Source organism: Coregonus clupeaformis, unplaced genomic scaffold (assembly GCF_020615455.1).
Source record: "Coregonus clupeaformis isolate EN_2021a unplaced genomic scaffold, ASM2061545v1 scaf1676, whole genome shotgun sequence".
Taxonomy (NCBI): Eukaryota; Metazoa; Chordata; class Actinopteri; order Salmoniformes; family Salmonidae; genus Coregonus; species Coregonus clupeaformis.
The window spans coordinates 17,598-30,459 of record NW_025535130.1 but is presented as its reverse complement, the minus strand read 5'-3'; the positions used below and the strand labels follow the sequence as shown (position 1 = coordinate 30,459).

General features: G+C 40.6%; 1 protein-coding gene across 1 annotated transcript; it reads right to left on the bottom strand.

Annotated features, from left to right (window-relative positions):
- Nucleotides 1-678: 678 nt before the first annotated feature.
- On the bottom strand, nucleotides 679-12,856 carry LOC121532544 (tRNA pseudouridine synthase Pus10). The gene is made up of 18 exons (XM_045218586.1): nucleotides 12,540-12,856; nucleotides 11,883-12,015; nucleotides 11,326-11,592; nucleotides 10,667-10,753; nucleotides 10,168-10,202; nucleotides 8,984-9,098; nucleotides 8,504-8,580; nucleotides 8,226-8,271; nucleotides 7,955-8,019; nucleotides 7,753-7,838; nucleotides 7,308-7,433; nucleotides 6,586-6,642; nucleotides 6,414-6,490; nucleotides 5,708-5,763; nucleotides 2,266-2,383; nucleotides 1,920-2,062; nucleotides 1,635-1,734; nucleotides 679-1,333 (listed from the first exon to the last, which is right to left on the bottom strand). Exons 2-18 carry the CDS (start codon nucleotides 12,006-12,008, stop codon nucleotides 1,295-1,297), a joined length of 1,620 nt encoding a protein of 539 aa, XP_045074521.1. The 5' UTR covers nucleotides 12,009-12,015; nucleotides 12,540-12,856; the 3' UTR covers nucleotides 679-1,294.
- Between the last annotated feature and the right edge of the window lie 6 nt (nucleotides 12,857-12,862).

The window sequence follows — 12,862 nt, the reverse complement described above, 5'->3', positions numbered from 1 at the left end:
TCTACGCGGGCCGGCACCTGTGTCTCACTGGGCCATGGCTCCGACGGACCTGCTCTGACTTGGAGGCCCTGGGTACTTTTTTAGCTTGCATTTACATAACAATGTTTAACTCTGAACTCAGAAAACAACAGTCTTGAATGATGCAGATGTTTGTGATTCTGCTCGCTACAAGTCTTTAGTGTCACACTCCTGGTGGAAACAACACTAGAGCTTACATTAAAGGGATACTTGGGGATTTTGGCAATGAGGCCCTTTATCTACTTTCCCAGAGTCACATGAACTCATGGATAACATTTTCTCTGTGTCCAGTATGAAGGAAGCTAGAGGTAGTTTCGCGAGCCAATGCTAACTAGCGTTAGCGCAATGACTGGAAGTCTATGAGTATCTGCTACCCATAGACTTCCAGTGATTGCACTAACACTAGTTAGCAATTGCGGAAGCGATAGTTAGCAACTTCCTTCAAACTGCACGCAGAGACATAAAAATGGTATCCACAAGTTCCTGTGACTCCGGGCAAGTAGATTGCCAAAATCCTGAAGTTTCCCTTTAACATAAAACACTGGCGACACACTGGTGTGGGGGTAAGTCTAGATGGAAAAGCACAATACCTGGACTTATCCAATATGAAACAACATTTTTGGTTTTCCGTTCCAAAAAGTTTTCCATTGTGTGCACAACTGAACATGACCCAGGCCTTTATTTGGGAACATTATGCTGAAAGGAGACGTCACATTCAAATCTTTTCATTCATACAAAAAAAAGTATAGCATTGCTCTCCTTTTGCTTATGGGACAATCCATGGGTAAACAATTGATTTTAAGGCTGAAAAAAATCTCTGTAAATCAACTGAAGAAAATACACACAAAAGACTGACCATATACTACCGCTATGCTCTATAACAGGGCTGTTCAATGTCCGTCCTGGAAGGCCGAAACTTCTTGTTTTCATCCTTTCCTTCTAATATGGGACTAATTCAGTCTTGGGACACCAGGTGAGTGCAATTAACTTGGATTGTAGTTATTTCCATCAGCGGTGCCATTCACACCCAGTCCCTGCTACGGCTCTCAAAGCCATGTATATCTAAGATCAGTTCAAGGCCTCAGCTCAGTCATTTCAACATAATCTGTATTGACCTCAAGTAAAACACAAATATATTGACACTATCCATATCATATAGAGATCAGTGGAACTGAGCTAAACAGAGTTGGTGGTGGTGGGGCCCAATAGGTGAAGGTATGGCCCATCAGAACTAGGGCTCCTTTTGGCATCTCCAACAGCATCAGTGAGAAGAGGCTCACTCCGGGATGGAGGGTGGCCAGTCCACATCTACAGACTGAGGAACATACACAGAGAGAAAGACAAAACTCATCAGAATCATTTTGAAACACCTGCATGTTTTATCACGTTTAATCATAGTTCAGCAATTTTCGATATTGGTTTTCTTAGCTTGAATGGACATACTGCTTTCAAGGTAAGGAAACAAATATTGAAATATGTAAAAACGCTTAACTACCCCTTTAAATTATGAATGAACTTTTCAACAGTGTCTCGCTATTTTTAATACAATAATCAGTCTTATTTTAATATCCCACAAAAATGTAGATACATTATTGTCAACTTTTTTAAATACCCACCTCAACGTCCAGCTCTAGGATATCCGTCTCAGTCTTCAGCAGATCACACAGATTTGGCTTGGTGCGACCAAAGTCTCCGTGGACAAACTCCTTGATGTAACTGGGAACAGCTATTAAGGTACTAACATTGGGTGAGTCGTTCATTATCATTTTTTTATGTGTTATTGTGTGGTACGCATATCAATGTGAATGTGTCTCAATCTTAATACCTCCCTTCTTGTGTGGGTTTGTGTGTATGAGTATTCATGTATCACACTGTTTTGATTCTCTCGCTGTAAAGGATACGTCCCTGCCTGCGTGCGCAGCTTCAGGTGGAAGTGATGCGCGTCCAGGAAGCGTGTACTCATGGTGTGGATGACCCGCTCTCTGACGGCCAGCGGCCTGCGATGCAACACTCTTAGTGGCGTTTTCTGAGCTAGCTTCAACTCCTGTATGACCAAGCAAAAGATTATCAACACATACCGTAGGTAGGCAGCACTTTATTTTAAGGTACTGTTTACACTGAATGAGCAAACCAAAGATTATAAAACACATACCATAAAATAAACTACAACCAAGATGTTTAACCACATTTGCTGTGTGACTTTATATGCAAATATAATGTCATTTAAAGATAGCGTTTAACACTCACTTTGGTTTCCTCTAAGAATGTGATGTTGTCTTTGTCGATGGCTTTCTGGGTCCATATGAGGGCGGCGTACGACTTGGTCTTGTCCTCCTCACCCTCCTTCATGTGGCCCATAGCATCTCTGCACACGCACACACCCCCACACACAGAATGACCCGTCAGCATTTTTTTTTTTTTTTATGGGGTAGATCAGCTTTAATATTGCAGATAGATTGTAACTTCCATCAATGTAATTGTCTGCATCACTTCCAATCGCCCATTTGTTTTTTTCTCGCAAATATATATTTGCGGCAGGTAGCTGGTTAAGAGCGTTGTGCCAATAACCGAAAGGTCGCTGGTTCTAATCCCCGAGCCGACTAGGTGAAAAATCTGTCGATGTGCCCTTGAGCAAGGCACTTAACCCTAATTGCTCCTGTAAGTCGCTCTGGATAAGAGCGTCTGCTAAATGACTAAAAATTAAAAATAAATATATATTATATATATATATATATATATACACACACACATACATATAAATACATATACATATCCTTTTTTAAAATATATTTCCCTTTATTACTTTACAACCCCACCACCCCATCCCTAATTGGAGTAAACTAGTGAACAACAATGCTTAGGCCTCTACTTCCAGCTTATACATACTATATACATTTCATGGACACAGTCAATTTTATACAATAATTATATTTTGTTTGTTTTTACTCCTGAACTTCCTCTACCCTCAACCTCTCCAATCATTTTCATGATGTCCATCCGGTTTGCTTCTATATGCCATATCTTTCTAACTGTGCTCTTTCACAAAAGCTCTCAACCTATAACCTATATACTTATTATGGACACAGTATGCTTTACATTAGTTATCTTGTTGTTATTAGTTGTTGTTATTAGTCCCATCCTTCAACTTCATTCAACACCACCCATCTATCTCTTAACACCATCCATATTGGATTTCTATTTGCCATTTATTTTTCAACTGTACTCTGATGTTTTGAACCTTTCTATTCTCATTGTTTCTACAGATTGTAAATTGAAAATAAACATTTTTGCTAAAAGTATTATTATATTATTGATCGATTGACTATGACTTTTCAGATCACCCAGTAGTGCTATCTGCAGGGTTAGCTCCAGGTAAATATCGCAATCCTTCAGCCATTCCTGGACCTGTGTCCAAAAACAAGCTACAAATAGACAGTACCAAAACAAATGATCTAATGATTCTGTCTCATCACAGCAAAATCTGCAGAGCTGGGAAGATTGTATCCCCCATATAAATAACATTGTATTGGTAGCAAGAATTTTATATAATAATTTAAATTTAAATATTCCAAGTTTTGAATCCGGTGTCGTTTTGCGTATCAGTTCATAAACACTATGCCAAAATCTCTTCCCAACTATTTTGCAATCTATATGGGACGGCTGTCAATCCTTTGGTCCTTAAATGAAACTGGTATACTTTTTTATTTATCACAATTTTCTTTAACCAATTATGTTCTTTAATGCAGGGCCGACAGACAAGTTCCTTACTTTTCCCCCCTTCCACTTTCCTCTTCCATTTTTGCGGTAATGCTGCAATTATTTGGTTGTAATTTTGGGTAGAGCAGACATTTCCATATGTTTTTGTTAGCTGCATAACTCCACCAGTCCTACCTATGATATCATTTACAAAGATTATACCTTTTTTAAACATTTTGTCAAAAAATACATGTTTTATTATCCATTAGTATATTTGAGTTTAACCACAATATTTGTTGCATTATTTGTTCTGTCGTTTCTGGAGGATTAAATTGAAATCACAACCAACTTTCTATGGCTTGTTTTAGAAATAGTGATATTTGGGAGATTATTTCCTTTTCAAATAACTGAAAGTGAGAGGTTGTAATCTGAATAAAGGGAAAAAGGCCATTCTTGAACATTGGGTGATACAATCTTACTAATTTGCTAGAGAACCAGTTCGGATTTAAGTATAACTTTTGTATGACTGAAGCTTTTAGTGATAGGTCTAATGCTTTAATATTTAATCATTTCTGTCCTCCGAATTCATATTCATTATATAAATAGGCCCGTTTAATTTTGTCTGGCTTGCCGTTCCAAATAAAATATAATATATTTTTCTCATATAATTTAAAAAACTGTTCGCTAGGCGTAGGCAAGACCATAAGCAAATAGGTAAACTGGGATAATACTAAAGAGTTAATCAGGGTGATTTTTCCACAAATTGACAGGTATTTACCTTTCCATGGTAGCAAGATCTTATCTATTTTTGCTAACTTTCTATTAAAATGTATTGAAGTGAGATCATTTATTTAATTTGGGATATGTATTCCGGGTATAACCACATCACCATCAGACCATTTTATTGGTAAACTACATGGTAATGTAAAAATTGTATTTTTTAGTGATCCAATACGTAATATAGTACATTTATCATAATTTGGTTGTAATCCAGAGAGGCTAGAAAATTTATCTAGATCCTCTATGAGGCTGTGGAGGGATTCAAGTTGTGGATTTAAAAGAAAACATGAATCATCAGTGTACAATGACACCTTTGTTTTTAAACCCTGGATTTCTAATCCCTCATCTCGATGGCCATAATAAATAGATATGCCGATAGTGGACAACCTTGTTTCACTCCTCTTGACAGTTTAAAACTTTTGGAGAAATATCCATTATTTACTATTTTACACCTAGGGTTACTATACATGATTTTAACCCAATTGATAAGAGATTCTCCAAAATTGAAATGCTCCAGGCATTTATATATAAACCCCAGTCATACTTTATCAAATGCCTTTTCGAAGTCTGCTATGAATAGCAGGCCTGGTTTCCCAGATTTTTCATAGTGTTCTATTGTTTCCAGTACTTGCCTTATATTATCTCCAATGTATCGTCCATGTAAAAATCCTGTCTGATTAGGATGAATAATGTCCGACAATACCTTTTTAATTCTATGCGCTATACATTTTGCTAGAATTTTTGCATCACAACACTGAAGTGTAAGGGGCCTCCAATTGTTTTAATGGACTGGATCTTTATATTTTCCACTTGTATCCTGTTTCAGTAATAATGAAATCAGACCTTCTTCTTGAGTGTCTGATAATCTACCATTTACATAGGAGTGGTTATAACATGCTAATAACGGTCCTCTGAGTTTATCAAAAAAGGTTTGGTATACCTCGACTGGTATGCCATCCAACACTGGAGTTTTCCCGGACTTAAAGTCTTTAATTGCATCCAGAAGTTCCTCCTCTGTAATTTCACCTTCACATGAGTCTTTCTGTATGGCTGTTAATTTTACATTATCAATAGAAAAAAAATCTCTACAATTAGCTTCAGTTGTAGAGATTTTTTTTCTATTGATAATGTAAAATTAACACCCATACAGCAGCATCATCATTCTTAGGTCCCTGGACAGAAGTGAGACCCATTTTTCTACTGCGTTGCTCACCTGCTAACGATCTGTAGATCTCGTACTCTGATTTTGTCTGAGGACTGGTTGATGGTCTGTGAGAAGAAAAGATAGGGCTGTGGTCAATTCCTGTGTGTGTGTGTGTGACCCTGCAGAGACGCTGTGTGTGTGTGTGTGTGACCCTGCAGAGACGCTGTGTGTGTGTGTGTGTGTGTGTGTGTGTGTGTGACCCTGCAGAGACGCTGTGTGTGTGTGTGTGTGTGTGTGTGTGACCCTGCAGAGACGCTGTGTGTGTGTGTGTGTGTGTGTGTGACCCTGCAGAGACGCTGTGTGTGTGTGTGTGACCCTGCAGAGACGCTGTGTGTGTGTGTGTGTGACCCTGCAGAGACGCTGTGTGTGTGTGTGTGACCCTGCAGAGACGCTGTGTGTGTGTGTGTGTGTGTGTTTGTTGTGTGTGTGTGTGTGTGTGTGTGTGTGTGTGTGTGACCCTGCAGAGACGCTGTGTGTGTGTGTGTGTGTGTGTGTGTGTGTGTGTGAACCTGCAGAGACGCTGTGTGTGTGTGTGTGACCCTGCAGAGACGCTGTGTGTGTGTGTGTGTGTGTGTGTGTGTGTGTGTGTGTGTGTGTGTGTGTGTACCCTGCAGAGACGCTGTGTGTGTGTGTGTGTGTGACCCTGCAGAGACGCTGTGTGTGTGTGTGTGTGTGTGTGTGTGTGACCCTGCAGAGACGCTGTGTGTGTGTGTACCTCCTGCAGCTGTCGGACTTCTGCCTTATTGAACCTGGCTCTGTGAGGATTTAGCAGCTCCAGTGCAAACGGACGACCTGCAAAGGCAGATACAGACACCTCCGTTACACCTCACATTGACGGAAACAAGGCCTGGGGATGTGTAAACATACATGTATGTTGTGTGTCTGACCATTTCCAAGCGTCCGCACATCCACGTCCTCCCTTCCTGAGGAGGAGAAATTAAACCCTGCAAAGACCAGAGGGAAAAGAGGAGAAAGATATTACTTGAGATCCCAGATTAATTCACCAGTGTATCCATTTGGATCTGTCTTTCTCATTGATTTATATAGACATTGCATCCTTGCATCTGTGCCATTTTGGCATCTGTGAGAGCATGGGAAGCGCCATTGAGGCCATCTCCATTTTGAAGTAGTCCATTTTCTTCTTCTACTTCTATGAATTGGTAAAAGAACTGAAAGGGTGCATACTGCTACCTGTAGTGTGTTGTTTGAACAGGTATAAAGCAAAGGTTGGCAATTTACTGCCACCTGCAGTTATGGAATGTTTGCTCACGAGTATAATCCATTGGCTGATTCGTCCTGATGACCTGGATGGAATCATGTGATTCTTCCTTAACCCATAGGAAGTTCCACCCAGTTGACTACTTCAAAATGGTGAAAGTCCTCAATGGCGCTGCCTATGCTAAAACAGCCCTCTATCTCTATGGCCTATCTATCCCTAGGTAATAATTTGTAGAGCCTATCAGGTTCAGTAGGGAGAAAACTTTTTGAAACAGAGCGAAACGAGGAGGTTCTACCTGAACTCATCCAATAAGAACACAGATTTTTGTTTCCCGTTGCAAAACGTTTTGCTACAGTGCGCCCTTCTGAACACCACCCAGTATACGCTCACCCTCCGCCCGGAAAGAGGAGAGGAGGGGTGCAGCGATTAGCTCCTCCACCGAAGACTCCATCCTCCTCTCTCCGTCAATCACCCAGGGGGTCTGGGGCAGGCTGCGGGAGAACTTGTTGTACCTCCCTAAAAAAACAGGGACAAACATAAAAAAAGAGTCAAGTCAAACCCTTAAAAACAACTATTCATTATTGGATTGTAAATAACCGACAAATCCCAAGGCATGAAGGGTGAATCCTAACGTTTCCTTAAGTCCAACTTTTACTTAGCCATGCATTGATGTCAATGGGGGACTAAGTGAAAATTCAACTTACCTAAGTGGATGTTAGGATTCGCCCCCAACTGAATACATTCCCTAAATTGAAAGGGAACTGACCCCACTCTTGATAATCTCAAAGCACTCCTTTGGTTCAAATCATCCAAAAGGGATGTCAAACAACTTTACCCGCCACAAATACAGAAACGTGAAGACAATGGACGTCTTGAGCGATGCATTTGCTCGCTGGCCGTGTAGGGGGACAGGGGAACTTTCTAGAGAGAGAAAGTAAATATCATTAAGCAATACATGCAGTTAGATTGTGAGTGTTCTCGAAAGAGTTAAGATAGAGAAACAGTCCAAAAATTGCATGAATAACGTGACCACTTACTTTAGAAACTTCTCATCGGAAACCTTCTCGAGGGCTTTGACCACGGCCATTCTAGTGAAGATATTCTGTTGTGAGACAATAAACTAGAGATCAGAGAAAAGACAAGTAACACAGAGAGATATAGAAAGACAAAGAATGAGCAGCATGTCACCATTGTTAACAAAAAAGCAATTGGACTAAAACATTTACGGAAATGATCAAAACCATTGTACCAACAACACATGTTGCTCAAATGTTAAGTGACATGGCTCCAATTCACTTTTTCACTCACCTGTTTGTTCTTAGTTGGTCTGAAGCAGTCTGAACAGATGCCAGCCCTGAATGCAAGAATAAAGTAGGGAAGTAGTATGTAGTTTCATAAAAATGCTACATTACATTCAATATGACATGTATTTTGCTGGTACTCCATGCCATAGCACCTATCAAATCTATCTATCTATCAATCTGTAAGTCAATCAGTCCTTCCTACCGTCCGTCCATCCATCTGGCTGTCTATCAATCTATTAATCGTATCTATTCCCTGAGGAGGAGTGTGATTGGAGGACTTACAGGAAGTGGCAGTCTGAGTCTGTCTCTGGGTGTGTGAACCCCACGCCCACCTCAAACTGTTCAGTTTGTCGACTGATCTGTGAGATAAAGAGGAAAATAAAATAGGAATGAACTTCAGCAAAGAAAATGAAGAATAAAATACTTTTTCAGGAATTAATATAATTTTGTCACTTACATTTGATCTATTTGCCTTTATTTTACCAGGGTAAGTTTACTAAGAGAACACTTATCACATTACTAGCCTGAGTGCAATTCTGTTTGTGCCGCCATGTCAACTCCGGTCATGTTTTTATTGTCAATGATAGCAATTGACTTGACAAGGCAACAAACAGATCTGGGACCAGGCTAGCTTATTACAGGTTATTGCTATAGGTAGTGCATTATACAGTAACTGTATGACAAGTATTTTTCAACAGTGGTGTCTGACCCATCAGCAAGTGAGGCTACTGTATGGCTACTTCCGGGTCATGGGTCACTGACCTTGTTCACCACAGGTACTCCCCCCAGCTCTTTGGACACCAGACCCTGCATTGTCCACTTGAAGGCCTCCTTCACCTGGATGACATCATCCTTATCGAGGCACATAGACTTCTCCCTGTTTGGTAACAAATTCAACGTAATTAATTAAAGTATTAAAAAACCCTAAGGTCGATGTCCGTGCCCAGCGGAAATCAAATTAGCATAATACAAACATCCCCATAAAAATCTGTCAGTTCATGCTAGAGATTCTGTTTTTTTTTGCATTGGATGCGTCTCGATCAACAACATCCGCCTATGTCGCACTTCCGCATCTACGGTGAAAGGTGACATAACTAGAGCGGTGTTTGTCAGACCATGAGACTTCGGTCTTCTCACAAAATCGTCTGTAGCGTCCGAACGGTTTATTACTCTATGGAAAGATGAGACTCTCACAAACACCATCCCCCCCACAAGCGTCTTGGGACTCGTCTGAAGTCGGTACAGCAGATCTGCCAACTTCTGTCTGTAGTTTGGGCTACACTAATATGGGCGAGACTCTCACGAACACACATATGTCTGTTGTTTTGCTCTTGGACGTCCACAGGCCTCACAAGACTTGTCTGAAGGTCCCTGTACAAGTTGAGAAAATTAGTGGCAGTATATATGGAGACTAATTAGTGCCAAAAATAACAAAACAAATACATGTTTTCTGATCTTTCTTATATCTCTCAGATATTGAACAGACACTTCAGAACAAACTTCCTTTCGATTGTTTTTTTGGGGGGACTATCTGTTATTCCATGTAGTGAATCTGTTATTCAATGCGTTTGTATGGGCTAATAGCAGTAAGGCCAAATAAAAATGTTCATAAAAGAATGTGTTTTATATATTTTGGGGATACTTCAAGGGGTCTTAAAATTCCAAATCAAATAGCTAAATGATCCTTGGTATGACCTTCTTAAAACAATTCCATATAGCTTAGTAGAACCCCACCCTCCCCTCCCCCGCCTTAGACTCTTATGGGTTAAGACATGACATGACGTTATAAAAGGTAACGTGAAAGATGTGTGGGCATAATATAGTATTGAACACTAATATTTCAATGTGTTGTAGTGATGTCATGATACTTTGGGATTAGAATGATTTATTTAATGGAAATAAATTAGGATAGATAGATGGATGCCACTCTGGTGTAGTGAACTTACCTCACTTCCTTCTTTACATGCAGCCAACAAGAGTGCTGTAGGAGTGTGGCAGAGAGAGAGAGGAGGGCACATGTTCAGAAACATCCTGAGTAACCGCTGGTCTGTTTACAAGCATCCATCATGCACACCCTAATGGGAGTGCCACATCTGTAGAAACAATGGCTCTTGCAATTGCACTTTAGTCTACTCTAGTCTAGACAGAAGCAGTACCACTAACTATGAGGTACTACGCCCTCTAATGGCCAACCCAGGTACATGATACTGCATTATTGACTGTATAGTAGTCTCGCACTGCCACACATCACACTGTGTAGAACGACTGGTGTCCAGGCTATACTGACTGTGTGGCTATGACAGAATCTACTGAGGTTGAAATAATCATACTTTTCAATTAAATGGAAGTTGTTTTGAGACAAACCATTTGAATATACTGTAAGCTGATAGGTAGACAATTGCATGACATCAGTTATCAGCCAAGGCCTACAATGTAACCACTGACCTCTCTGACAGACAGCTGGGCCGGTAGGGAGACGGACAGTACCATCGTGTCAAACTGGTAGTTTTCGGCCTTCACCACCTCCGATATCTACACACACACACACACACACACACACACAAAAACAGCGTCATGAATCCCCCAAAAATTCCAGTGTTGGTTCTGTCCTCCTAGGCCTCAAACTGTGGTATTTGAGGCAGATTCTGGTAGACTGGAGCATTGATTAATGATGGGGTATTTGATCACTAGGCAGGTACTAAGGTCTTTCATTTCATTTTAATCTTCAAGGTTGTGTCCTAAATGGTATCCTATTCTCTATATCAGGGTTCTTCAATTCCGGTCCTGGAGGGCCGAAACACTTCTGTTTTTTATTTCTACCTGGTAGTTAATTGCACTCACCTGGTGTCCCAGGTCTGAATTAGCCCCTGATTAGAAGGAGAGGATGAAAAACAGAGGTGTTTCGGCCCTCCAGGACTGGAATTGAAGAACCCTGCTCTATATAGTGCACTACTTTTGACCAGGGCCCGCTCTGGTCAAAAGTACAGCACTATATAGAGAATAGGGTGTAATTTGGGACGCACATAAAGACATACTTAGTCATAGGTATCATGTAAAACAAAAGTGTCTCCTAATGCAATAGGATTAATAGTGACCAAACACACCTTTATGGCATAGGCTTTATCACATAACTCCTGTAGAACTCCCAGGCACGCCACACACACGTCCGAGTCCGCTGGCTTGGCATCGCCTTCCTCCATCACCGTGGGAACCACGGCAGAGTCGCCTTCTGACTGGACATACGTCTCCGCGGCATCCATCTTCCTTTTTTTACTAGGGGGGTCTTCTGTGTGCTGCTCCAGCACGGCTGCATCTTGGGATTCATTATTCTCTGAATCACTGATGAAAGCACAAAGCGCCTTTGCTGTATCCTGAGCATGAGAAACAGAAACACATTATTCAGCAACAAAAAATATATTAAAATATCTGCCAGCAGTTCAGTTCACCCAATATATGACAGCAAGTTAGATCATGGTCACAATTCTTCTAAAGGAGAATACATAGGTTGCCTACAAAGTAGCATCTTTCACGTGAAGCCTGAGGCCGAGGCTACCTACAAAGAAGAATGTTGGAGCTACTTAATTGTCTTTGCACTTGTATCTCTGAAATGTCTGTCCCTGCTTTAAGTGGAAAGACAATCTAACGTAGCAAGAGCGCTGACCTCATAAGATTGGCGGTAGGCCGACTGCACCCCCAAGCAGCAGAACCTCAGGACACAGCGGGCGCAGCATCCAGCTTCCAGCAGCTTCTTCACTATTGGTCCATCTTTCTCCTTCAGGGGCAACATAATACAGCTGTAAAATGGACAGAGATCATAGATGAATGAGATCAGTAAGAGAGTTGAAAGTACACTTACGTCTGGCAAACCCACTACAACAAGTTAGCTGACAGAGTTCAGTAGAATCAGTACTACTGTAAGTTATCTAAGAGTAATATAATATGCACATCACCATGCTCATAACATATCACACACTGTAGGGTGAGGTTACAATCATTGGTAGCTGAAGCTAAGCTTGCAAGCACACTTTGCACTACAAAGAGTTATTGGCGCTATAATCTTTGTTAACCCAGAAGTAAAATCTCATGTATACTACTGTACAATACTGGAAAAAGCTGCTTGCTCTGAGACCTGTGTACCCATTGCTAGCACTAGGTCACACTCGCAGTCCTGTGTGGATGTTGATGCATTTGATGTTATGATGTGCAGCTAGCCTATGCAGCTAGCTCGCTACTGTAGTTCATAAAATAGCTATAGCTTTATCTGAGAATACAAATAAGCACAAGCTTGCGAGCCAAAAACAACAAGTCATAAACCTACCTTGAATGGCAAATGAATTACAGTATTTGTAAGACAATCAAATGTTTATGTAGAGCGAGAACACAATTCAGTCAAAGATAGTTTAGAAACTCTGTGGTTCAGTCATTTGGTTTCTAAGCATGCAGCTAACGTCACAGGAACAATACTTAATCAGAAGTAGACACAACTAGTCGAATTGGATAGATTAATCTGTTGATGAGGGTGGATTTGATCAATTTGATCAACACCACAGGTCCCTTTAATTTTATACAATATCACTACCAGTACATTTACATGACTGTATATACATATTTATTCGTTAAAATGTACAATTAAACGCTAGT

Coding starts and splice junctions, on each gene's coding strand:
- LOC121532544 (XM_045218586.1), bottom strand. CDS start 12,008: ATGTTGCCCCTGAAGGAGAAAGATGGACCAATAGTGAAGAAGCTGCTG. Junction 2,384..5,707: donor GATCTACAGATCGTTAGCAG/GTGAGCAACGCA, acceptor GTGCGTGTGCAG/AGATGCTATGGGCCACATGA. Junction 1,334..1,634: donor TCCTAGAGCTGGACGTTGAG/GTGGGTATTTAA, acceptor TATGTTCCTCAG/TCTGTAGATGTGGACTGGCC.